Here is a 25,865-nt window from a genome sequence, read left to right as displayed (position 1 = left end):
CTATATTTATCATTCCAGAATTCTTCAGAGAAAGGAGTGTAAGAAATAAGTCAGCAGAGGAAAAGAACAAATGAACCCAATTTGGTGTTAGCATAACCATAGCTGATTTTTTTGGTCTGAGAGGTTTGTGATTCCAAACCATGCAGCTGGTGTTTGAGGGTAGAGTAGTTAATAACTGTGCATGGTTGAGAATCAGTTTTTTGTAGTGGAGAGTAGAGAGGCGGAGAAAGGATTTTGGCCTCAGGAGGCCCAGAAATTGTTTTTCTGATTAAATTGTATTCTTGAAACTATGGGGGCTGGGGGAAATTGTTTTTGAAACCTGGCTTCAGGGTACGAAATGAGTCAGATTGGGCCTGGAGAGATGGTTTAGAAGTTAGAAGTTCAATTCCTGCCCTGAGGATACATTCAGAGAGAACATGGTATACTAATGAATAAATAAATTTTCAAAAAAATAAGTGAGATCGACTGTTTTTGCAAACTTAGGGCTGCAGGGCACCCAAAGAACTTTTCTTGCTTTCCAGAATTTCATGGTTGAAGGTTTCTGGAAGCATTGAGTGTGTTTTCTAGGTCTGTTTCTGAGGTATAGAATGTAATTGAAGGAAGAGTAGGAAGTTTCTGCCAATCACTCCTGGCTACAACACAAGTTTGAGGTCATCCTGGATTCACAAACAAAAGTTGCTTTTTCAAAAATTAGAAAACAAAGAAAAACAATAATAAATAACAACAAAGCAAACAATGAAATAACAAAAACAAGCTAAGCCTCCATGCTTCCACCTCTCCCCTAAAGCAAAAAACATACCCCCCTCCCAAAAAAAAAAAACCAGAAAAAAAAAAAAAAGCTCTGGGTGTGCAGACTTTTAATCCTGGCTGCAGGGGTTTGGAGCTAAGGTCGTTGTGAAGTTCTAGGTCCAGTTAGGATCTAGTAGTATAAGGCAATACAAGTCAATTCAAAATTCCAAACAAGAACAAAACTCAAACTTGCTTTATTATATTTATTATTTTATTGTGTGCATCATATTTACAACTTATAGTCACAAACAAGAGGACAGAAGAAAATGATTATTGCATCTTTGAAGTATAATAAGGGTTTTCTCATAAGGCATAAACTCTGAGGGATTTTTCATTCCCTGTGGCCTTTCGTCTACTGCTAAAGTTACACTATCTTTATAAAGTCTTTGTTTTTATGTGGTTGGGTGGATGGATGATAAATGAATACAATTACAGCCACAGTAGTGACAGAACACGACGCAGTTATTCAGAAAAGCTTAATTTTCGCTGCATGAATTTTCTGATTTTTCAAATTGTGCATCGTTTACCTCAAGTTTGTTTTTAATGTTTGCTGGAACTAGTATAAGAAAGCAGGACTACTTCACGTGTGATGTTCCTGCTCCCTCCCTCCCCCCGCCAAGAAAAAAAAAAAGCTGGTTGCTGCTTGGTATTTACGTGACCTGGGGAAAATACTTGATAGAGGTTTTTTTTTTTTGTTTTTTTTTTTTTTACTGCTCTTTATTCCTCATGAGACTAAAATAGCAGTCAAATGAAAGAGCACCAATACTTAATTGGGATAAACGAATGACCTAGCATACCTAAAAGTAGTTTCACTCAGGTTGGTGGAGCTTTTTGGAAGGGTTCGCTGTTTAGCGAGCTAGCGAGCCTTTAGCCGCACCGGTTGTGACGTAAGTCAACAAAAGTCACGTGAGATAAAACGGTTGCTTCCATTGGTAAGCCTGACTAGCTTTGCGGCGAGGTTACTGTAGCTGTTTTTGGTTCACACTGACCCTATTACAACAACTTTATGCAGATACTAGGTAAGTTTGATAGTCTAAGAATTTCGGGTAGGTTCTATAACAGAGCCTGCTTCCGGCTTCATGTGATCAACACCTGCTGGGTGATGTGAACTAATGGTATCAGGAGCTTTCGCCTTTGCCTGGGAGTTTATAGTGGCCTCAGCTGCGGCGATAAAGTTGGCGTGGTAGTTTCAAGCTTCGATTGAAGCAGTCATTTCAAGATTTGGACTGGTGGTGAATGAGCGTGAACGTGGAACTTGAACACTTTGCTTTTCCATGAAATCATACGGATTGTCCCTTGCAACTGCTGCTGTCTTGGGTGATGAGAAAAAGAAAATGGCGGCGGAAACGGCGAGTAGCGAGGGCGACGAGGGGTCCTTTAATCTCACAGTCGAAGAGAAGGAGGCGCTTTGTGGGCTGGATAGGTAAGCATTACTGATACAGGTTATTTCTTTCTGGGGTCAGAACACTCTGCAAGAAGGTCCAACTGCATCTTGTTTGCGGTGGCGACTTCGCTATCGCTTTTACCCGTGTTTTGGGATGTTAGTTACTCATGTTTTTCTGAGCATTAACAAGAAGAATGTATTTTTTCTACAGCAGCTTTTTCGGGTTCTTAAGCCGACGCGAAGATGGCGCTAGAACGAAGACGCTATTGAACAAGGTACAGCAACTACGATTGGACTTAATTGCTTACGTCTTTTGCCTAAAGTTTGAGGATCCCAGGCCTGAGGCCTTTAGGGCAGTTTGAACCCGGTGTTTTTTCTTTTTTCTTTTTCTTTCAGTTTCTCGTTTCTTTCTCGGAGTTATGTATCTTTCTGGTAGTTTGAGGCCCTGCCTCAACGTACAGTTGAGAGCATTTGCTTATTTTAGTGCTTTTTTGGTGGGTGAGGTCAACGATATTTCCAGTTTCTCATCTCAAGTAGTTTGCGAATCTACGTCTTCGATATCGCAGCCGATTGTAATATGCACACGTCTTATCCTTTAAAATATTTCCTTTTCACATAACGAACAAGTTACAGATAACCGAGATAGTTTCGGTAGACTTAAAAGGAACTTTTTTAAAAAAGTGTAGTAACCATAGAAATAATACTATAAGTACCATTTTGCAAAAGTAATTTTTTTCCTTCCTTGGAGTTTGTTTTCCGAGTGTAAAATACCGGAAGGCATTTCATGTTTAAAAGTTGGCACTGCTATTTAGTTAATGGCTGCTGGTAGCAGTCAAGATGGCGGGAAATAGTGGGAGGAGAAATGAAACCGAGTTTTAGAGAGGAAACAGGGTAGTGTTAGCAAGAAAGCTGGTATGTCATCGATTTTATACATGGCTGTGATAAGTACATTCGAGAATCACTTTTTGAGGTTAGTAAGGACTTGATAATTCTACTTTTAAGTAACAGGGAATCGTTTGATTAAGCCGTTTTAACCAGGTTCAATTTCTTGCTAGGATTGCCCTGCTTCCTTTTAGACTTTATGGTAAAAACTTTAAAAAAGGTGTTTTCATCTAGTGTATATGCTATTTAACTATACCTTTAAATTTTGAACTTTAGAATTTTCATAAATTGAAAAAAAAGTCATGGTATTGACTGTAATTTTGAGTGACTACTGTTATTAGAGGCAGGGTTTTGCTGTGTAGGCCTGGTTGTCATAGAACACACAGGCAAGAATACTCCTGCCTCTGCATTCTCACTGGTGACATTGAAGACATGTATCATGAAAACTGATTCTTTTCTTCCCCCTTTTGTATTTATTAATTTTTTATATGCTTATATATAGAGTCATAAGATAACTTCTGGGGATCAATTTTCTTTTTCCACCACACAGGCTTGAAAGCAAGTTCTTTTACCAGCTAAGCCACATCCTTGGACTCTGAGTTTATAGTGTATGTCTACTCTTCTTGACCAGAAGAGAAAGATTATGTGGAACTGGAGTTAAGTAAAGGTTGTGAACTGTGTGGACTCTTGGAACCAAACAAGTGTCTTTGTAAGATCCCCTTAGTTCATTTAAATTAAATATGAAATTTTCAGGTGCTTTGTAATATAAATATCAGTGTTATTAAGCTGTTTTCAGATATTGAGATCTTTAGTGTTTTTCGGAATTGTAATTGTAATGGCATTTATTTAAAAATGAGAAGCTAAAAAATTATGAGAATGAGAAAGTACCAAGATTTTGAGAACAGCTGTGAGCTATGACTTTATTAAACACTAGATAATATGTATTGTTATACTCATCATATATAACATATATCATATATAACAATATATACAACACACATTACTATAATATGTTGTGGATTTTTATTTTAGACCTTCAACCTTCCTAATGCTGTAAGCCTTTAGTACAATTCTTCATATTGTGATGACCCCATCCATAAAATTATTTGTTGCTATTTCATAACTGTAATTTTGCTACTGTTATGAATCAAAGTGACTTACAGGTTGAGAACCACTATTTTAGACAGTGTCATACTCTTTATTTTGTTGCCCAGGGTAGTTTCAAACGTACATTAGTACTCTTTCCCTCAACCCCAACTACTGAGATTGCAGGTGAGAGCCACTCTTCAACAGTTCTTGAAATGTTTTCCACTTATTCAAAATGTACTACAATATAAAAATGCCCCATTATATTAAAAATAGTGAAGTATATAAGGACAGATGACAATGTTCAAGTAATTTTTATCATGTTGTATGGTTACACTTTTCTGTAATGGCAGCATTCAGAAGAGACTGAAGAATTTCTTGAGTCATACTTGGTGGCAAGTGTCTTTACTCCTTGAGCCATCTAAGAGGCCCTAAATTATTATTTTTATTGCTTGTCTGTCTGTCTATCCATGTCTCTATCTATCTGTCTGTCTGTCTATCATTTTTTGAGACGGAGTTTCTCTGTGTAACCCAGCTGTTATGGATTTCATTCTGTAGATGAGGCTAGCCTGAAATAGTTTGTTATTGTTATTATTATTTTGAGGTAGTTTCAATTTTTAGTAAACTTTGACTGGCCTAGAACAGAGATTCTTCTGTCTCTGGAATGCTGGGAAGAAAGGAATATGTCGCCTCTGCCAGTTTAAATTTTGTTTCTCTTATTGTTTTTGTTGTGTGGGTGTTTTACCTGCATGCATAGCTATGTATCATGTGTGTTTCTAGTGTCCATGGAGGGCATCAGATTCCATGGAACTATAATGACAGCTTCTAGGTGTTTTCTGTATTCTTAACTACTGAGCCAACTTTTCATCTTAGTTTTATTTTTAAAACAATGTTACTATGACCTTTAGACTGGTTTAGAAAATATGTAGTCCAGGCTAAACTCTAGGTGAAATGATTCTTCTGCCTGTATAATGAGACTTTTCTACTTTAGCTTCTATTTTATTGTTCTATTTTGTCTTCGTTATTTTGTCTTCGAGACAGGGTTTTTCTGTGTAGCCCTGGCTGTCCGCGAACTCAGCCTGGTGTAGACCAGGCTGGCTTTAAACTCAGAGATCCATCTGCCTCTGCCTCTACAGTGCTAGGATTAAAGGTTACCACCAGGCTTACCGATGTTTTAATAAAAGGGTGTGCTTATGTTTGTACATGTTTTTTTATATTGTGTCCTGAGGTCAGAGGACACACCTGGACCTATTTTCTTTTCTTTTCTTTTCTTTTTTTTTTTTTTCTGGATTTTTCGAGACAGGGTTTCTCCGTAGCTTTTGGAGCCTGTCCTGGAACTAGCTCTTCTAGACCAGGCTGGCCTCGAACTCACTGAGATCCGCCTGCCTCTGCCTCCCAAGTGCTGGGATTAAAGGCGTGCACCACCACTGCCCGGCTCCTATTTTCATTTTTAATAGCCATTGTTTTTTGGAGGAAATGTGATTTAAAACAAAGGGTGTTTATATTTACAAGGACAGTGCTTCTTTTTAGTATTCTCCTAATTCTTTTGTTTTGTATATTTAAATTTTTTATTTTTCATCTTTTAGTGTTCTTGAAGGTCTTTTAACATTTTTTAAACTGTGTATCTGCTTCTAATCTATTAATTTGTCAACACCTGGTGATCTTTAACCTCTTAAAAATATTTTGTGTTCATGTATGTTGTGTGCATGTATGTGTAGACCTCGATAGACATCTTATAGCATTAATTCTTTCCATATGTAGAGTCTAGTAATTGAACTCACCTCATCAGGTTGACCTGCTTGGATGAAAGTGTTTACCCTCTGAGCTATTTTTCAGGCTCTAACCACTTTTAAAAAAAATTTGAATATTAGCTGCTAGTAAGTTTTTACAACTAACCCTGCTCAGTTAAGCTGTTCTTCAGTGCTTTGACTGTTTAAGATCTTTCTAAGGTAACCTCAATTTTTTTTTTTTTTGTTTTTTTGTATTTTGAGACAGGGTTTCTCTGTAGCTTTGGAGCCTGTCCTGGAACTAGCTCTTGTAGACCAGGCTGGCCTCAAGATCCCCCTGCCTGGCCTCAAGATCCCCCTGCCTGTTCTTCCCAAGTGCTGGAATTAAAGGTGTGTGCTACTACTGCTCGGCAATAACCTCAATTTTTAAAAGATTTTTTTTTATTGGCATTACAGTTGGTCTCAATTTTCCTATTTTTGTATAGCTTTAGAGACATTTCTCTTTATATATAAGTAGGGGTTCCATTTCCTACTTAGTCTGAATATTTAATTAAAGATTTTTTCTTAAAAACATTTTTAATGCTGTGTGTTTCACAGTACATGTGTGAAGTGCAAAGGACAGGTTGGATTAGTCCTTTTTCTCCTTCCATGAAGTGGATTTTGAGGTTAAAACTCAGATCAAGTTTGCTTTTGTATCCTGGACCCTTACATTGTATTTAGGATGGCTTTGCACTATTTAAAAAAAAAATTGTATTTATGTGTATCTGTGTGCACATGTGTGTATGAGTATATGCCCATGTCTGTATAGGTAACCCCAGAAGGTCAAAGCTACTGTTACAGGAAGTTATAAGCTGCTCAGCATGTATGGTTGGAAGGAAGTGATTTCTTTTTTCACCAGTGCTTTATTTAACAACTCAGTTTTTTTTTTTTCTTAAATCTCTGAAAGACTTTTAAAAGGTTTTTTACAGTAATGAAGAAATATCATTTATGGAATAAGTCTTTTAAGTCCCCTTTCAGAGATAGGAAGGGACAAATATTTCTTCATATACTTTCTGATTTAAGGAATCATGGGCCTAGGGAATATATCTCAGTATTTATCTAAAGTTAACAAATCAAGGGCTAGATTTCTAGCATCATATCTGCTGATACAGTAGTGCATTGCTTTAATTCTACCACTCTAGAGGAGAAGGCAGAAGGATCAGGTATTTCTAGTTATCCTCAGCTACATAGTAAATTTTAGGACAGTTTTGGCAACATGAGATCTTGTCTCAGGAGAAAAAGAAAAACGGAATCATGGTTTTGTACTTGATATATTTTTTATGGTCTTGTTAAAGATACAACATATGAAGTATTTAATTTAGAAAGATTGAAAAAAGAAACATGGATGATTTTTAAATTCTAAGAACCAGCTGGATGCTTTACCATCTGTTTAAAAAAAAAGTATGAGAGATCCCAAGCATCTATAGTTTAAAACCCTTATTAGATCAGAACAGAAAAGGTCTTAATAAAGGACTTAATAAAGAACGCTCACTGCAAGGACAGGAAATGGGATATGTGTTTCTTTTTTCTTTTTCTGAAATAGTTAAGAGAACTGCTTGGTGTAACCTAGTCTAGTATGCTATTGTGTGATCTTTGTGTGTAGGTGTGTTGGAAAACTCAACATCTTACTATCTTGTTAAATAATAAGTTTTACACACTATTGGTCTTTCTTGAAATGGCCACTTGGCACAATGAGGTAGGTCCTAAAATATTTGTATAACATAAAAGTTACTTTAGTTTCAGGCTCTAAGTATTCAGGGTCTGATTGTTAATAAATGAGATATCTGCTTTTACTTTCATTCCCTCCCTCTTTGTTTTTCTTGTCTGTGTATTTGTATATATTGGGTAGACAGTGTTGGATTGTATTTGAAATATGTGAAGAGGAGTAGGTATTGAACAATTGAATTTGTGGTACTCTGAAAACAGTTTCTGACAAAAAGATCTATCGGAGTTTAAAAACTGTTCAGCAGCTAAATATTGAATGTCATAAAAGTGCTGGGCAGTGTTGATGTGCACCTTTATTCCCAGGCAGTGACGTCTCAGAATTCAAGGCCAGCCTGGTCTACAGAGTTTCAGGACAACCAGGGGTTTGCAAAGAAACCCTGTCTCAAAAAACAAAAACAAACAAAATAAAAAAAAGTCATGAGTCATTTTCTTTTAATGGCAAGTTTTCTAAAGACAGTAAAAACCAAACCAAGTCAGGTAAAGGTAGGGTAGTTAGTGGTTGTATTAGTTACTTGTCTATTGCTGTAGTAAGATACCAAGATCAAGGTGATTTACAAAGGAAAGCATTTAGCTAGGAGGTGATGGTGCCATTAATCCCAGCACCCAGGTGGGAGACACAGATGAATCTCTGTGAGTTCCAGGACAGCCAGGGTTACACAGAGAGCGCCTGTCTGAAAAGCTAAAGAGAAGAAAAATGAAAGCATTTGTTGGGCTTTTGTGTTTAGAGGAGTAGCAGAGGTATCTTGATCTGCAAACAGGAGGCAGAGAGAGGCAAAGAGAGAAATGATTCCTTTGAAACTTCAAAGCCTGCTTGGAATGGTAAAGCTCTTCTAAGGTCACACCTTAAAGAGTTCCACAAACTGAGGATTGAGCATTCAAACACAGAACCCTAAGGGATCATTCTCATTCAAACTACTTTAGAAGTCCTCCCTCCCTCCCTTCCTTCTTCTTTTCCTCCCTTCCATCCTCTCTCCCTTCCTGCCTTCCTTTCTTTCTTCTTTTTTTTTTTTTTTTTCTTATTGTATGGTTTAAGCAGGCTCATAATGACTGAGGTGTTTTGTTTTGTTTTGTTTTTATTTTTCAAGATAAGGTTTCTGTGTAATAGTCCTCTCTGGCCTCAGCTGGCCTCAAACTCAGTGCTCTCTACTCAGTCCTTCTTAATTGTGCTGGATGTGGCACCATTGCCCAGCTTACATGTTTAAAAAATTAATATGATTATATGGATTCTGAGTCTAATAAAATTTCTTTCTGAGCCTTTTTAAATTTCTTTGTTGTGTGACTAGGATTAAAGTAATAGTTTTTTGACTTTTGTGTAACTTTCATAATGCATTCCTTCGTATTTTATTGAAATTTTTTTTAATGATTTTTTTTTAAATTGATGTTTATTGAGTTCTACATTTTTCTCTGCTCCCCTCCCTGTCTCTCCCCTCCCGCTTTCAATCCTCCCCCAAGGTCCCCATGCTCCCAGGTTACTCAGGAGATCTTGTCTTTTCTGCTTCCTACTTCCCATGTAGATTATATCTGTGTGTCCACATTGTTGTCTAAGTTCCCTGAGATTGTGGTTTGTAGGCTGGCTTTCTTTGCTTTATGTTTAAAAACCACCTATAAGTGAGTACATGTGATAATTGTCTTTCTGTGTCTGGGTTACCTCACTCAGTATGATGTTTTCTAGCTCCATCCATTTTCCTGCAAAATTCAAGTTGTCGTTATTTTTTTCTGCTGTGTAGTACTCCATTGTGTAAATGTACCACATTTTCCTTATCCATTCTTCGATTGAGGGGCATTTAGATTGTTTCCAGGTTCTGGCTATGACAAACAAAGCTGCTATGAACATAGTTGAGCACATGTCCTTGTGGCATGATTGAGCATCCTTGAATATATACCCAAAAGTGGTATTACTGGGTCTTGAGGAAAAAAGGTTTGTTCCCTAATTTTCTGAGAAATCGCCACGCTGACGTCCAGCTTGCATTCCCACTAGCAATGGAGAAGTGTTCCCTTTTCCCCACAACCTCTCCAGCATAAGTTGTCACCAGTGTTTTTCATCTTGACCATTCTTATAGGTGTAAGATGGAATCTCAGAGTTGTTTTGTTTTGCATTTCTCAGATGACTAAGGATGTTGAACATTTCCTTAAATGTCTTTCAGCCATTTTAGATTCCTCTGTTGAGAGTTCTCTGTTTAGGTCTGTACTCCATTTTATTTTTATTGGATTACGTGATCTTTTGGTGACCAATTTCTTGAATTCATCCCATATTTTGGAGATCAGACCTCTGTCTGATGTGGGGTTAGTGAAGATCTTTCCCGTTCTGTAGGCTGTCATTTTGTCTTGTTGAGTGTGTCCTTTGCTTTACAGAAGCTTTTCAGTGTATTGATTAATAAATTAGTTAATAAATTAATTTATTAATTGTTTCTCTCAGTGACTGTGCTTCTGGGGTTATATTTAGGAAGTGGTTCCCTGTGCCAATGTGTTTAAGTGTACTTCTCACTTTCTCTTTAATAAGGTTCATTGTGACTGGCTTTATGTTGATGTCTTTGATCCATTGGACTTGAGTTTTGTGTATGGTGATAGATATGGGTCTATTTTCATTCTTCTACATGTTGATATCTGGTTACGCCAGCACCACTTGTTAAATATGTTTTCTTTTTTCCATTTGATATTTTTTGCTTCTTTATCAAAGATCAGGTGTTTGAAGATATGTGGATTGATATCCGGGTCTTCAGTTTGCTTCCATTGGTCTACCTGTCTGTTCTTATGCCAATACCAGGCTGTTTTCAGTACTTGTAGCTCTATAGTAGAGTTTGAAGTCAGGGATTGTGATGCCTCCAGAAGTTCTTTTATTGTACAAATTGTTTTGGCTAATATGGGTTTTTTGCTTTTCCGTATGAAGTTGAGTACCAGAAAGTTTTTCTTTTTTAAAATACAGTTAAAGATTTATGTGTACATTGTACGTCAGTATAAATCTTTATGTAGGTTTATGCAGGTGAGTACAGTTGCTCTAGGAGGCCAGAGATAATCAGTCCCATGGGGCTAGAGTTTCAGATAATTCTACCTGTTATGGGTGTTGGGAATTGAGTTTTGATTAAAGGCCTGCCTCTGCCTCCATAACTACTAAGCCATCCTATTATTCCTTATCTGTTTAATTTTAATATATAATATTCAGGTTAGATTGTTGCTGACTATCATAGAGTAGTCTTTTTTGTTTCTTTTTCTTTGTTTTTGAGATAGGACCTCACTGTGTATCCCTGGCTATCTTGAAACTTACTATATAGATTAGGGTGGCCTTAAACTCACAGCAATAAATCTGACTGCTTCCCCGACTGCTGGGATTAAAGGCAAGCTCTAACTCTTGATCATACAAAAGTCTACTCTTATTGTATCAAATCCTCTGTCTTTAGTAGAGAATACAGTTATGATATCCTTAGTCATAAACTATATGCATTCTTTGAGGTAGAATTTTACTAATTCTAATGTAGAGTTTTATTTTATTTTTAAATGTTTGTATGTTTCATTTCTAGGCTATTCACTGCTACGAATCTTTAATAGTAAAAGCTGAAGGAAAAGTGGACTCTGATTTCTTTTGTCAATTAGGTCACTTCAATCTCTTGTTGGAAGATTATTCAAAAGGTAATTTTTTTATTTTATAATTTTAATTTATGTTTTAGTGATTTTTGTTTGAGGTGATGCTGCTTACTATATGTAAATGTGAAAATTTTAATATAACTGTACACATATATTTAATACATTTGATGACTTAGTAAATTTTTTTATTTACTTTTTTGAGTTTTCCGAGACAAGTTTTTCTTTTTAACAGTCTTGGCTGTCCTGGAAATCACTCTGTAGACCAGGCTGGCCTCGAACTCAAAGAAATCTGTGTGTCTCTGCTCCCGAGTGCTGGGATTAAAGACATGCACCACCACTGCCTGGATGCTCTATCTTCATACTACAGAAAAACATAATTTTATAGGCAAGACTGCTAATTTATTATGAAAATAATGTTTTGGTAGATATGTTTTAATTTCTAGCAAATATGGTTGATGAAGAAGGACACTGAACTACCTATTTTAGGATTTACAGGTTTTTGGGGAAAGGGAATGGAAGTGGGTGGTAGGAAAACTTAATGAGCATGTTTGAAATTTTGGGCTGTATGCCTAGTATCTATCTAAACTCCATGTACAGTATAATATCTTAATTATAACTTAAGTGCCATTAAAACCAGAGAGTAGGGCACAAGGTATCAGCAAAGATACTTTTTCAGAAAAGATATTTATGTCATAATAAAAAAGCATGAATAATTTTCATGAGTTATTAGTGATGACCTCAATAATAGTAAATTTACTGTATACATAAAATAAGATATCCTTAAATAGAAATAACCACAAAACAAGGGTATTAGCGAACATATGATTAAACTCCAGGAAACTCTTATTTCTGTATTTGTTTTTATGAGGAATGGTTTAAAAATTGTAAGGATGTAGGTTAGCAGAAATAGTGCAGATGAAGGTTGTTTGATTGTAGGTTTGTTTTATAATGTTAGTGCTGTTTAATATTTATAATCAATTTTTCTTTTAGAAAAAATTAAAGAAAATTTAGTTTTGAGCATATCCTACATATTATACTAAGCTTAATTTAATATAACTTACCTTTCTATAACAAAATATTTCAAATTGAGAATCTGCCTGTATAACAGGATATTTATAATAGCTGAGCAGCTAGTAAGGATTTCTTACTGGAAACTTCTGTTCTGTTTCTTTTAGTTTGATTTTTTTTTTTTAATTATCTTTTGGGCTGGAGAAATGGCTCAGAGATTAAGAGCATTGACTGCTCTTCCAGAGGTCCTGAGTTTAATTCCCAGCAACCTCATGGTGGCTCACAGCCATCTGTAATGAGATCTGGTACCTTCTTATAGCCTGTAGGCATACATGCAGGCAGGAAAACTGTACTTATAATAAGCAAATAAAATCTTTTTTTTTTTTTTTTTGGTTTTTCGAGACAGGGTTTCTCTGTGGCTTTGGAGCCTGTCCTGGAACTAGCTCTGTAGACCAGGCTGGTCTCGAACTCACAGAGATCCGCCTGCCTCTGCCTCCCAAGTGCTGGGAAAGCAAATAAAATCTTATTAAAATTTTTTTTCTCATTTTATATATGAATTCCAGTTCCCACTCCTTCCCCTCTTCCCTTTCACTCAACTCCACCCACCCGTACTCCAACCCTCAACCATTCCTTAGAGAGGGTAAGACTTCCTTTAGTGAATCAACAAAGTCTAGCACATTGCTTTGAGGCAATACTAAGGCATTATATTTTGACTGAGCAAGGTATCCCTTAAATGAGAATGGGTTTCAAAAAGCCAGAACAAGCAATAGGGATAAATCCTGGTTCCACTGCCAGTGGCCCCACAATCTGCCCCAGCCATTACACTTGCCACCTACATTTAAAGGACCTAGTTTGGGCCTGTATTTGTTCCTTCCCTGTCACTGTGGAGTGGGTTGGGTTCCCATTAGCTCAGGTGAGCAATTTCAGTGGGTGTTTCGATGCTCATATCCTCACTCCTCCCTCTCTTTGACTGGACTTTGGGAGCTAGCCCAGTGCTTCACTGTGGTGCTCTGCATCTACTTCTATCAGTTGCAGGATGAAGACTCTATGGTGACGTTTAAGACAGTCATCAGTTTAACTATAGGGCAAGGCAAGTAGAGGCACCCTCTCCTCTATTGCATATGGTTTTAGCTGGAGTCATCCTTGTGGATCCTGGGAATTTCTCTAGTGCCAGGTTTCTTGCTAGTCCCATAATGGCTCCCTAAACCAAGATATGTCTTTCCTTGGTCTTTGTCTCTTTCTAGACTTTCCCCACCCCTCAAGTTCTCTTCCTCCTCCCCTTCCTTCCTCCTCCACTTCCACCCTCCCTTCTCCTCATGTTCTGAGTTTTCTCAGGAGATCTTGCTTATTTCCCCTTCTCAAGGTAATCCATGTATGTTTCTCTTAGGATTCTCTTTGTTACTTAGCTTCTCTGGGGTTGTGGGCTAGAGGGTCATTATCCTTTGCTTTACACCTAATATCCACCTACAAGATAGTACATACCATGCTCATCTTTCTGGGTATGGGTTACCTCACTCATGGTAGCGTTTTTCTTTTATACTTTTTTAAAATTGATATTTATTAAGCTCTACATTTTTCTCTGCTCCCCTCCCTGTCTCTCCCCTCCCGCTTTCAATCCTCCCCCAAGGTCCCCATGCTCCCAGGTTACTCAGGAGATCTTGTCTTTTCTGCTTCCTACTTCCCATGTAGATTATATCTGTGTGTCCACATTGTTGTCTAAGTTCCCTGAGATTGTGGTTTGTAGGCTGGCTTTCTTTGCTTTATGTTTAAAAACCACCTATAAGTGAGTACATGTGATAATTGTCTTTCTGTGTCTGGGTTACCTCACTCAGTATGATGTTTTCTAGCTCCATCCATTTTCCTGCAAAATTCAAGTTGTCGTTATTTTTTTCTGCTGTGTAGTACTCCATTGTGTAAATGTACCACATTTTCCTTATCCATTCTTCGATTGAGGGGCATTTAGATTGTTTCCAGGTTCTGGCTATGACAAACAAAGCTGCTATGAACATAGTTGAGCACATGTCCTTGTGGCATGATTGAGCATCCTTGAATATATACCCAAAAGTGGTATTACTGGGTCTTGAGGAAAAAAGGTTTGTTCCCTAATTTTCTGAGAAATCGCCACACTGACGTCCAGCTTGCGTTCCCACCAGCAATGGAGAAGTGTTCCCTTTTCCCCACAACCTCTCCAGCATAAGTTGTCATCAGTGTTTTTCATCTTGACCATTCTTATAGGTGTAAGATGGAATCTCAGAGTTGTTTTGTTTTGCATTTCTCTGATGACTAAGGATGTTGAACATTCCCTTAAGTTTCTTTCAGCCATTTTAGATTCCTCTGTTGAGAGTTCTCTGTTTAGGTCTGTACTCCATTTTATTTTTATTGGATTACGTGATCTTTTGGTGTCCAATTTTTTGAATTCATCGTATATTTTGGAGATCAGACCTCTGTCTGATGTGGGGTTAGTGAAGATCTTTTCCCATTCTGTAGGCTGTCATTTTGTCTTGTTGAGTGTGTCCTTTGCTTTACAGAAGCTTTTCAGTGTATGGATTAATAAATTAGTTAATAAATTAATTTATTAATTGTTTTTCTCAGTGACTGTGCTTCTGGGGTTATATTTAGGAAGTGGTTCCCTGTGCCAATGTGTTTAAGTGTACTTCTCACTTTCTCTTTAATAAGGTTCATTGTGACTGGCTTTATGTTGATGTCTTTGATCCATTGGACTTGAGTTTTGTGCATGGTGATAGATATGGGTCTATTTTCATTCTTCTACATGTTGATATCTGGTTACGCCAGCACCACTTGTTAAATATGCTTTCTTTTTTCCATATGATAATTTTTACTTTATCATTATATTATGTTTGGATGTTTGCCTGCATGTATATCTACACCATTTACAAAACTGATTTTTAATTTTAGTAAAATATGGTTTGATGTCTCACCACTTCTGTTCCCAGTAGTTGTGTTTTTTGAAACTTTTGAAACTTGAGTTGTATGTATTATTGTAGGGACATTATTTCTACATTGGAATTTTCTTTTTCTTTCTTTTTCTTCTCCCTCTTTTTTGGTTTTTCGAGACCAGGGTTTCTTGGTAGCTTTGTTGTCTGAACAATGCAGAGGGAATTGTTGGGGACAGAAACATGTATAACATGTGGCTACCTAAAGGCAAAACCAGCCCAGTCTGGGGTAGATGAGTTTTGTGGTGTTAGGAGTCCACGTGCTTCTGGTGTTTGGGTGGCAGCTTGAAGATTTTTTTCAGAGAGGCTACAACAGGAAAACCCCAAACTCACTCAGAGACTTGGCGAAAAAAGAAAAGATAGCTTAGCTGGGTGGGGATGGAGCCTCATGTACAGCTCTGGCCTGTGCTCATGGCTGAAAAGCCACAGGCAAACGGCATTTTCTTGAATTTGTACCCCAACCATTGGATGCCAAATGTAGCATGAGTAATAAAAATTCTGAGGCAGATATTGGGGTTTAACCTGAAGACCAAAAAAGCAAAGCAACCAAACCCTAGAGAGTTCTTATTTCTGTGGCTAACTAGTGTGGGCTGCTGAATTAAAGGTTTGTGCCTGACTTGTATGACTGACTAGTGTGACTGTTTCGCATTCTGTTCTTCAGGCAAGCTTTTATTCATTAAAATATAAATGAATTATCACTACAGGAAAGAGTTAAGGAGATTAAGATTCAGAATCCTCAGGATGTTGGAGGTAAGTTAGGAACAGGGGATTCTGCAAATTGGATACATTAAGGCAAAGACTTTTTTTTAGAGAGACAGGGATGTAAGGACTAGGGGCTGAACAAAACAAAAGTTGGAGTCTCTAGTGAATGGTATTTAACTGGGAGGAGTGACAACGTGTAATCAGGTTCTTACTTGGCTGAGGGTGAGAATGGAAAAATCATAGTGGATGTTAGTGAGCGTAATGTGATTATGAGTCCCTGCTAGATTTGGTATTTTTAGTCCTGGGTAGATAATATTTTTAGGGGCTGACTTGAAGAAATGGTTATAAGTGAGAGGGATTGGTGGTGAAATGGTTCATAGGAAAGATGAAAGCTGAGTTGCTGCAATGTTCAGTGAAGTCTCCTGGAAATGGAGACAGATAGGGTGAGGAGAGGTATAACCACAAGCGTCCTCCTACAGGGCAGGGTTTAGCCTAGAGAGATTATAATATGATAGGAAGGAGCATAAATATTTTCTGAATCCCAGTTTGCTGGGGCTACTGGTGGTTCCAGGTAGAAAATGCTTCTAGGTATTTATTGGTGGCTGACTGAATGGAACAGACGTGCCAGAAGCAGTGTGAGAGTATTCCATAGGAAAGAGTGAAGTTGTGTCCATACCCAAATTTAGTGGAAGTCCCTGGGAATGGAGGTTTGGAGGGCAGTATTAACTTTTTGACATCCTACCATAAACATCTTCCTAATGGGGTCCTGTTGATCATTTACCTCTCAGTGGTTGTTCAGAGAGAAGGAAATTTTCAGAATTGAAGTCAGACAGTTCTTTAATATTGTTGTCTATAATTCTAGCACTTGGGAAAGGCAAAGCAAGGAGATAATGAAAGTTTGAGGACAACCTAAAATGTGTTTCTTTATTTTGTTTTTTCGAGACAGGGACTCTTTCACCATGTAGCCTGGGGCTCTCCTGGCACTTACTCAATAGATCTCATTATTCTTGAACTTAGAGATCCAGCTGCCTCTGTCTCCTTAATGCTGGAATTAAAAATGTGCATCGCCACTGTCCAGTTTGACAGTCTAGAATTTAAAGAACTGAGTCTAAGAATAAAAATTTGCTGATCTTTCTGTTTCCAGTCAAGGATATAGATATGACTTAAAAACTTGGGAATTGTCAATATTTTCTTCCTTAAAATAAAAGAAATATGTACAAAATTAAAAAAAAAACATAAAAACAAAAAACAGAACAGGGGCACTAGCAACCAAATCTGATAACCCTGGGTAGATCTCCAGCATTCACACTATAGAAGTAGAGAACCAACTCTCCCAAATTTTATTCTGATATACATGTCCCTCCTAAAACTTTTATCACTAAATGTGGGCAAACAAGATGGCTCAGCTAGGAAAGAGCTGACTATCTGATTTTAATAGGCAGAACCCATTCATTGGAAAGAGAAAATGGACAACTAAAAGTTATCTTTTAAACTGTGTGTATATAAATAATTTTTTAATCACTAAGATTTTGAAGAAAGTGAAGTAGGATTATTTTGAAAAGTCCATAAACAGTTTCTTCAGTATGTCTCTTTACTCTTCTTCTTAGCTTCTGTGCAACAGATTTTCTTTGAAACTTTTTCTTAAACTCTACTTCACAATTGAACTCAACTAGCTCATTTAGGATAGGACAGTTCTTTTTCTTTTTTTTTTTTTTTTTTCGAGACAGGGTTTCTCTGTGGTTTTGGAGCCTGTCCTGGAACTAGCTCTTGTAGACCAGACTGGTCTCGAACTCACAAAGTTCCACCTGCCTCTGCCTCCCAAGTTCTGGGATTAAAGGCGTGCGCCACCACCGCCCTGCCTGATAGGACAGTTCTTGATCTGTACCTGGCAGTGTTATAATTGATAAGGCAAAAGATGGAAGTAGGAAGAGAACAGGAGAATATCACTGTAAATAAACTAAGTTTGTGAGAGTCCAGAAAGTAGGAGTTAGTCCCTCTCCTTAGATAGACCTACTTGATTGTTATTTTCACAGTCATATTTGAAAATATTTCTGTATATTTAATATTTCTATGCTTTTATTTAAAATACTTTCTCTTTGTAGGGTTTTAGATGAATGACAGTGACAGCTTGTTTTGAAATTAATAGGGACTTCTGCAGATATGCACCTATCACTGTCACAAAACCATACCTGTACTAAGGTAAAGAGATCCTGCACATGGGCACATAATTAAAATTAAAAAAAAAAAACAAAAAACCTTGGGACAAGTATAAAAGACTCAGTGTTTAAAAATAGTGGTTTCTACTAGGCAGTGGTAGCATTCTCCTTTAATCCTAGCACTTGGGAGGCAGAGGCAGGTAGATCTCTGTGAATTTGAGACCATGCTGGTCTACAGAGTGAATTCTAGGATAGCCAGGACTATACAGAGAAACCCTGTCTCAAAAAACAAAACAAAACAAAACAAACAAAAAGAATACTGGTTGCCTGATATAGTGGGGAGGGCTTTGGACCTGCCTCAAAGGGATGTGGTAGATTTTGTTGACTCCTATGGAAAGCCTACCCTCTCTGATTAGTGGGAAGATCATGGGGTGGTGGGGTGCAGGTAGGAGGTTGGTGGAGGTACCAGGAGGAGAGGAGGGAATGGGAAATGACTTTGGCATGAAAAATGAAAAAAGATAGGTTTTTTTCTTCTTTTTTTATAAATAAAAAGAATACTGACTGCTTTTTTTTTTTTTTTTTTTTTTTTTAGAGAATCTAGATTCAATTTCTGCATTTACATGGCAACTATAACTCCAAATCCGGAGAATCTGGTGCCATCATCTGTACTCTTGAGAACTCCAAACAAATACATGCAGTTAAAACACTCTAAACACATACATAAAGTAAAAATCAAACAAACAAAAAATTTAAAAAAGGTCAATAGCAAGTTGGAGTATGCTAATAATTTCATAAAGTATTATAGAACAAAAGAACTTTAAATAAAGTTTTTTTTTTTTTTTTTTTTAAACTAGCTCTGTAGACCAGGCTGGTCTTGAACTCACAGAGATCTGCCTGCCTCTGCCTCCCGAGTGCTAGGATTAAAGGTGTGCGCCACCATCGCCTGGCATAAAGGTGTTTTTCAAAGCACAGTTGTGGAAATATCTGGTAGGACTCTTACTTTAAATCATAGTAAGTACTTTTTGGGGTTTTATATGCTGACAACATTATTATTATTATTTTTATTTGGATGTATGTGTTGTATGTGTGAATACCAGGGATTTGGGTTGTCTGCAGAGGCCAGAAAGACTTCTGGAACTGCATTTACAGGTTGTTGTGAGCCACCAGATATAGGTGCTGGGAACAGAATTCAAAAACCTTTAAAAGAGCAAATCAAATTTTTTGTTTTGTTTTGTTTTTCGAAGACAGGGTTTCTCTGTAGTATTGGTTCCTGTCCTGGAACTAGCTGTTGTAGACCAGGCTGGCCTCGAACTCAGAGATCCTCCTGTGTGCTGGGATTAAAAGTGTGCACCAATACCACCCAACTGAGAAAATACAATTTTAATCCTTGAGGCATCTTGCTATTCCTACCTGCCACAGCCAGGACTGTCATGGGTATAACATGGATCTGGAATGTTAGAGAAACACGTTAGATTCCGGGTTCAGTTCAAGAACGAACAATTTTTATCCTTCCCATTGTTGTGGACATGTTGTTTAGTTCAGTATTGGAGATCATATTGTAAGCAGAGCTTGAGCAAGTAAGTGTCTCTTTATTGAAATTTTTCCTTCTGTACTTTCTGCTCTTCTGTCCACTTTTTCTTTTTTCTCCTTTCAGGACATTACCCCTAGACTTTATTTCCTACCTGCTGTTTCTACAGCCATGGGGCCACATCTGGGTGTGGCGTTGTGTTTGAGAAAAGAACTGCAGTTTATATCTCCAGTGCTCACCAGTGATAGACATTCTTAGCTTAGTTCACTGAATCTAGTTTTCTCCTTATTTATGTTTCAAAGGTCTTTCTGGAAAGTTCATTTCATAGTATTTATATTATTGTTGGGAAATGAAAAAATTTATCTTTAGTATCTTTTTGTGGAACTGGAAGCACCATTTAATGAATTATTTTTCTTTTTCAGCATTGTCATCTTACCAGAGATACTACAGTTTACAGACTGACTACTGGAAGGTCAGTGCACATTTCAGTGGCAATTTTGCTTTGTGTGTTTAGTGTATATATGTCATTGAGTGTATATTACACTTAATATATCATCTTAATAAATTACTACTATTTCTAAGGATGAAGCATGGAAAGGGGAAAAGTAATTTGTGTGTGAGCTTTTTGGGTGAGGTCTCTTAATTTTTAGCAAAATAGGATCATCAGATTTCTGTATAAGAGCCTGCGCTGGAGAATGGACAGTGTTGCTTGTCTTTTTTCTTTTTTTAAGCATTTATTTTATTTTTAATGATGTGTATATCTGTGATATGAGGGTGTATGTGTGAACACAGGTACTCAAGGCATCAGATCAAGGTACTTTGGTGCTAGCAATGTAATTCAGATATGATTAGAGTTCTTTTCAAGTGCAGTAAACGTTAACTATTCAATTGTCTTTTTAGCCTTACAGTTACTTGACTTGTTGTGATAAAATACTTGATAAAAGCAGCTTAAGAGGAATTTTGACTATAAGGATATCTTCAGAGTTACTATGAATAACCAGATTTGAATAATTAAGACCGCAATTTGGCCAAAATATTGGTTTATTGATTTGTGGGTTTTTGTTTTTATTTTTTCCATGGCATGGTTTCACTGTTTAGCTCTGACTGTCCTGGAACTTGCTTTGTAGACCTTTCTGGCCTCTAACTCACCGAAATTTAGCTGTCTTTGCCTACTGAGTGCTGGGATTAAAGATGTGCACCACCACCACCTGGCAAGATTATTGATTATTGACCTCACTCATTTCTACCTCACTTTTCTTCTTTTTAAGCTAAAGATCATATTAATACCTCAGACTTTAAGGTGCAGTCCTTTGTGAGAAGTTATTACAGTGGAGAGGTTAAGTGTACTTGCTGTATTATTTCTGATAAGGAAACAAAAACTTAGTTTCATCTCATCTATCTTTTTTATTTAGTCTTGTATTTTAGCCTTGGAACAGAGCTTCCTGCATTTAGTTTTCTTCCTACCTCAATTAACCCTGTGTAGAGACCAATTTGGATTTTCCTTTGAGTATATAGTTTTCTTTCTCATCTTTTTTGATTAGTTTTGGCTTGTTCTATCTTATCAAATATTAAAATGGTTATTTGAATGCCTCATAGTTTCAGTTGCTTAAAAAATCTGTTTCCATCCTTTTATTCTGAGACGATTTCTATCTTTAATGTTGAGGTGTGTTTCTTTGGATGCGTCAGAAAATGTTTTTTGAGAGGAATTGAGACTGGTACTTAAATTTTAATTATAAGTGAGCACTGTTTATTGATTCGTGTTATTTTGTTGTATTGTGCCCCTCCCCCTTGATTTGCTTTTTCATGTGTTATTTCCTATTTTTCTTGGTTGTGACTGAAAAACTTTCCTTTTATTATGTTCTCTATGTCGGGATTTGTAGATAAGATCGAAGCTGTTTAAATTAGGCTATATTATGAAATGGTTTTCTTTTTCCATTGAAAGTTTTGCTGGCATTTGGTCTCTTAGAGCACATTAAGAACTTCTGTGTAATCCCATATGTATTTGAGAGTCTCCATTGTGAAGTTTTGATAATCTGAGGGGTCTGCCTTTAAATGTTACATGGTGAAAGGGTCAGGATCGCTGGCTAAATGTTGCAAAGGTCCTGGATATAGAGTGTGGGGAAGCAGATTTTTGGTAGGCTTATTTCCCATGAGTGAGGTAGAGCTCTTTTTTTTTTTTTTAACGTCATAACAATTTTTATTCTTTTTTTTTTTTTTTTTTGGTTTTTCGAGGCAAGGTTTCTCTGTGTTTTTGGAGCCTGTCCTGGAACTAGCTCTTGTAGACCAGGCTGGTCTCGAACTCACAGAGATCCGCCTGCCTCTGCCTCCCAAGTGCTGGGATTAAAGGCGTGCGCCACCACCGCCCAGCACAATTTTTATTCTTTACATTTCATTCAACTTTACTTAGGGTTAAATACACATGAAATGTGCTTTAATGCATAAGAATCACAGTGGATAGCAGCGAAGGACTGGGGAGGGGGGTTAAGGAGAATCTGGTCATTCACATTGTGATTTTTCTGCACATTAAAGAAAGATAACTCACACTTCTAGATCCTTAAGACATCCCTTTCCAAAGAATCAAAATAAACTCATGACACCTTGCAGACACTCCCCCACCCCTGAACAAATTGATGACTCTTTCACACGTAAAAACTAAAATAGTTATGGCAGCAAAGACTTCAATGGTGATGTGAGTCTGTAAACTGTACTCCAGTCTTGTTTCTGAACCCCGAAGTGCAAGAAGCAGGGCTCCCAATCTTTCAGTAGTGCTTCTCCTGCAAATAATACTTCATTTTGTTTGGCAAAGGCAGTTTCTGAATCAAGTCTATTCTGGTGTACTGACGTATAACAAAGCGGCACAGGTACTGCAGAGAGCGCACCTGCATGAACCGGGACACTGGGTTAGTCAGTCTGACCGGGTAAGTCGCAGATCCAGGCAACCGAGACCTTGAATAACAAAATGCTCCATTTTCAGAGTCCCCGATTGAATGTTCGGTTAAGTCAACTATAGACGTATGCCCTTCTACATCTGGCTGCTCATAAAAGCTGAACCTACCATTTGAGTGCTCAATTCTAGTGTGAAGTGTTTTACCATGGGAGCGAAAGCTCAGGCTTAAAAGGTAACAGTCATCAGAACTATCCCGAACAAGAAAAGAACCATCTGGCACATTTGCCAGTTACCCCTCTGCCTCCCAGCGTGTGATGGGACCCCAGTACCACCCCTGTTTTGCAAGCTTCTTCAGCTCCTCCGTTAGACTTGTCACAACCATGGGACCACTGCACAGCACTGAGTCATAAACTCTGGCAACCCCAGGTGCAGAGTTGGTATCGAAATTCAAATGAGAGCGCACACTTTCAGCCATGTGCACATCCGGGCCCGAGAGGCCACTGAAGTTCCTTTGGATTGGGTTATTCTGCATTGGAGGTAACAATGGTGAGAGGGGAGGGGCATCGTCATGACCTGCTCTAGGGCTCAGCAACATGACTTCTGTGGTGCCAATCAACAAGTTGTTCACCGAAGAATCCACAAGGATCTTTGGGGCTACAACCAGGTCCTGGTCCACCTGACTGTCGTCTTCGGAGAAGGCGCTTGCCCCGGGTAAGGGCACGGCTGACACTTCCATGGGTGAGGACGTGTCCAGGCAGCAGCTGCGCGGCCGGCACATCCGTCTTCTAAAGGCACGGTGTACTGAAGGTAGTCCTGAGACGTGAGTCCAATAACTACAGGCACGTGTTCCTCCACATGGAGGCGCAGGTCCCCGGGTGAACCAGGGCTGCAGCAGGACTCAGGGCGTGGCTCCGGCTGCTAGTCACGCAGCTCCATAGGTTGCAGGTCCCGCAGCTCTTTGGGCTGCAACTCCCGCAGCTCCTTGCGCACACCATTGACTGGGCCCGGGCTGGCAGCATGCACTTCACCCGCATCTCCATCTTGATGCATGTCTCCTCTGAGCTGGTGGGCCTCAGCGGCCAGGGTGTGGGGCTGTAGTGGTGACTGCGCAGTGATGTGGAACGGATGGGCCATGGGGCACGCACATTCTTGAGGCCACCAGGCGCTGAAGCTGAGGAAAAGGTATCCTCATCTGTGGGCGCAGTGCCGCCCTTGCCCTTGCCCTTCTGCTTGGCGGACAACCGCCTCTTCAAGGTGCTCATCAGGCTCTCGCTTTTGGACCTGTTCTTCCCTTTCTCATCCTCACCGCCAATGTCGCAGCTGGCCATGTCCTTGCCGTAGCAGCTCTCAAATAAAGAGTCATTTTTCACAAAGTCGCCAGCGAGGGTCTGGGGCTGAACCACCATGAACTCGGTTTCGCCTTTGCTTTTACTCAGGTTGAAAGATTTCCGGAAGGTTTTCAGACTAATTTTCTTCATTGTGACTAGCTACCTAATCCTAACAGGTCAATTTCTCTCTGGAGCAGCTATCCCCAAACATTGGTAGGGACTGTAATGCCTCACGGATGAACTCTACCCAGCTTCATTTAACCTCTGGAGCTATTTTCTAAAAGCAAATCTTCTGGAGGCATTTTCTCAATTTAGAGTTTCTCTTCCCAAATAACTGTAGCTTCTGTCCAGTTGACAAAAATCTGACGAGCATACTACCATATAAACCTACTACCATACTACCAAACACATACTACCATATACACATTGAAAACCCCTGCCACCTCCGGCACCCGTTTCTCCCCGCCATGGTGTGACTGCCGCACTCACTCGGCCTTCCTCAAGCTGCTCCTCCTTCCTCCTCTTCCTCCTCCCCAAAGGGGGGGCATAAAGCCTCGGCCCACATGGGATCCGAGCTGCTGCCTCTAGTGGCTTTTTAATCAAGTGAGGATTGAACAAGAAAGGCACAAACCACCTCGTAGAGTTATCACTGAAGGTGGTGTGTGTGTGTGTGGTCATATAATGGGTGGGGACCTAGGGCCCTGAGCCCAAGAGAGCCATGGTTGCCTGGCATCAGGGTTTAAAAGCAAGAAACCATGCTTGAGATAGGAATCCTTACTTGTAGGAAATAGCCAGAGGTGGAGAAGTGGGAGAGGCTCACTAATCATGCGGGTGGTGATTTAAGGGACTGGGGATCCAGAGAAGTAAGACTGTGGTATGTGGGCTGGGTTCCAAGATCTTAGTATGTATCAAACTCTGCATGTGGACAGGAGGAGAGCCTTTTTTGGTCAGGGGGCCAAATTTAAAAAATGAGGCCCGTGAGAGAAAGACACCATGCAACAGAGCTCATATGAAGGTTTTTGTTTGTTTGTTTTTTAAATTAGGAACAAAAGAAGAGAGGCAGAGAGAGGCGAGAGAGACAGAGGGAAAGAAAGGAGGGGGGCACAGAAAGATAGATGGGAGGTAGTGAATATGCACAGGAGGAGCTCATAGTAACTACAGCTGAGGACGGAGCCTGTCCAAGCTCCAAGGTCAGGCCAGTACAGATGCCTGAATACTAACACTTGGTTGTTTTCCCCTACAGCTTTTGATAATCTTTGTTCTGTGTGTATTTGTTTATTTATTTATTTATTTGATTTTCAAGACAGGGTTTCTCTGTAGCTTTTGGTTCCTTCCTGGAACTAGCTCTTCTAGACCAAACTGGCCGCGAACTCACAGAGGTCCACCTGCCTCTGCCTCCCGAGTGCTGGGGTTAAAGGCGTGCACCACCACCACCCGGCTTGTATTTGTTTTTATTATTACATCATAAGAATTTCTATTTTTTGGTCCTATTAGTTGTTCTGAATGCTTTCTGTACCTTGATGAGATTTCCTTTTCTTCTCTCTCTCTCTCTCTCTCTCTCTCTCTTTCTCTCTCTCTCTCTCTCTTTCTTTTTGAGACATTTTTCTGTGTAGCTTTCAAGCCTATCCTCGAACTCGCCCAGTAAACCAGGAATGGCCTTGAACTCACAGATCTGCCTGCCTCTGCCTCAAGAATGCTGGGATTAAAGGACACCTGTCTGGTACCTTATTCTTTTTTTTTTTTTTTTTTTTTTTCTTTTTCGAGACAGGGTTTCTCTGTGGTTTTGGAGCCTGTTCTGGAACTAGCTCTTGTAGACCAGGCTGGTCTCGAACTCACAGAGATCCGCCTGCCTCTGCCTCCCGAGTGCTGGGATTAAAGGCGTGCGCCATCTTTTTTTTTTTTTTTTTTTTTTTTGGTTTTTCGAGATAGGGTTTCTCTGTAGCTTTGGAGCCTGTCCTGGAACTCCCTTTGTAGACCAGGCTGGCCTCGAACTCACAGAGATCCGCCTGCCTCTGCCTCCTGAGTGCTGGGATAAAAGGCGTGCGCCACCACCGGCTGGCCTGGTACCTTATTTTTTATTTGGAGTTTTTG

At 38.9% G+C, this 25,865-nt stretch overlaps 1 protein-coding gene and 1 pseudogene across 5 annotated transcripts in view; one reads left to right on the top strand and one right to left on the bottom strand.

The window, feature by feature from the left end:
- The first annotated feature begins 1,752 nt into the window (after positions 1-1,752).
- LOC130868823 (histone demethylase UTY) overlaps positions 1,753-25,865 on the top strand; it is a 498,107-nt gene continuing 473,994 nt past the window's right edge. For 4 of the 5 annotated variants that reach the window (XM_057760847.1, XM_057760849.1, XM_057760848.1 and 1 more), the window contains exons 1-4: positions 1,753-2,212; positions 2,385-2,448; positions 11,148-11,256; positions 19,982-20,031. In XM_057760847.1, coding sequence (XP_057616830.1) covers positions 2,064-2,212; positions 2,385-2,448; positions 11,148-11,256; positions 19,982-20,031 — 372 coding nt within the window. In that variant the 5' untranslated portion in view covers positions 1,753-2,063. The remainder of the gene's footprint in view (positions 2,213-2,384; positions 2,449-11,147; positions 11,257-19,981; positions 20,032-25,865) is intronic. The other variant, XM_057760846.1, reaches the window with a different exon arrangement.
- Positions 22,273-23,924, bottom strand: LOC130868824 (suppressor of cytokine signaling 6-like; annotated as a pseudogene).

Source organism: Chionomys nivalis, chromosome Y, assembly GCF_950005125.1.
Source record: "Chionomys nivalis chromosome Y, mChiNiv1.1, whole genome shotgun sequence".
In the NCBI taxonomy this organism is placed as follows: domain Eukaryota; kingdom Metazoa; phylum Chordata; class Mammalia; order Rodentia; family Cricetidae; genus Chionomys; species Chionomys nivalis.
This window is presented reverse-complemented; position numbering and strand designations above follow the sequence as displayed.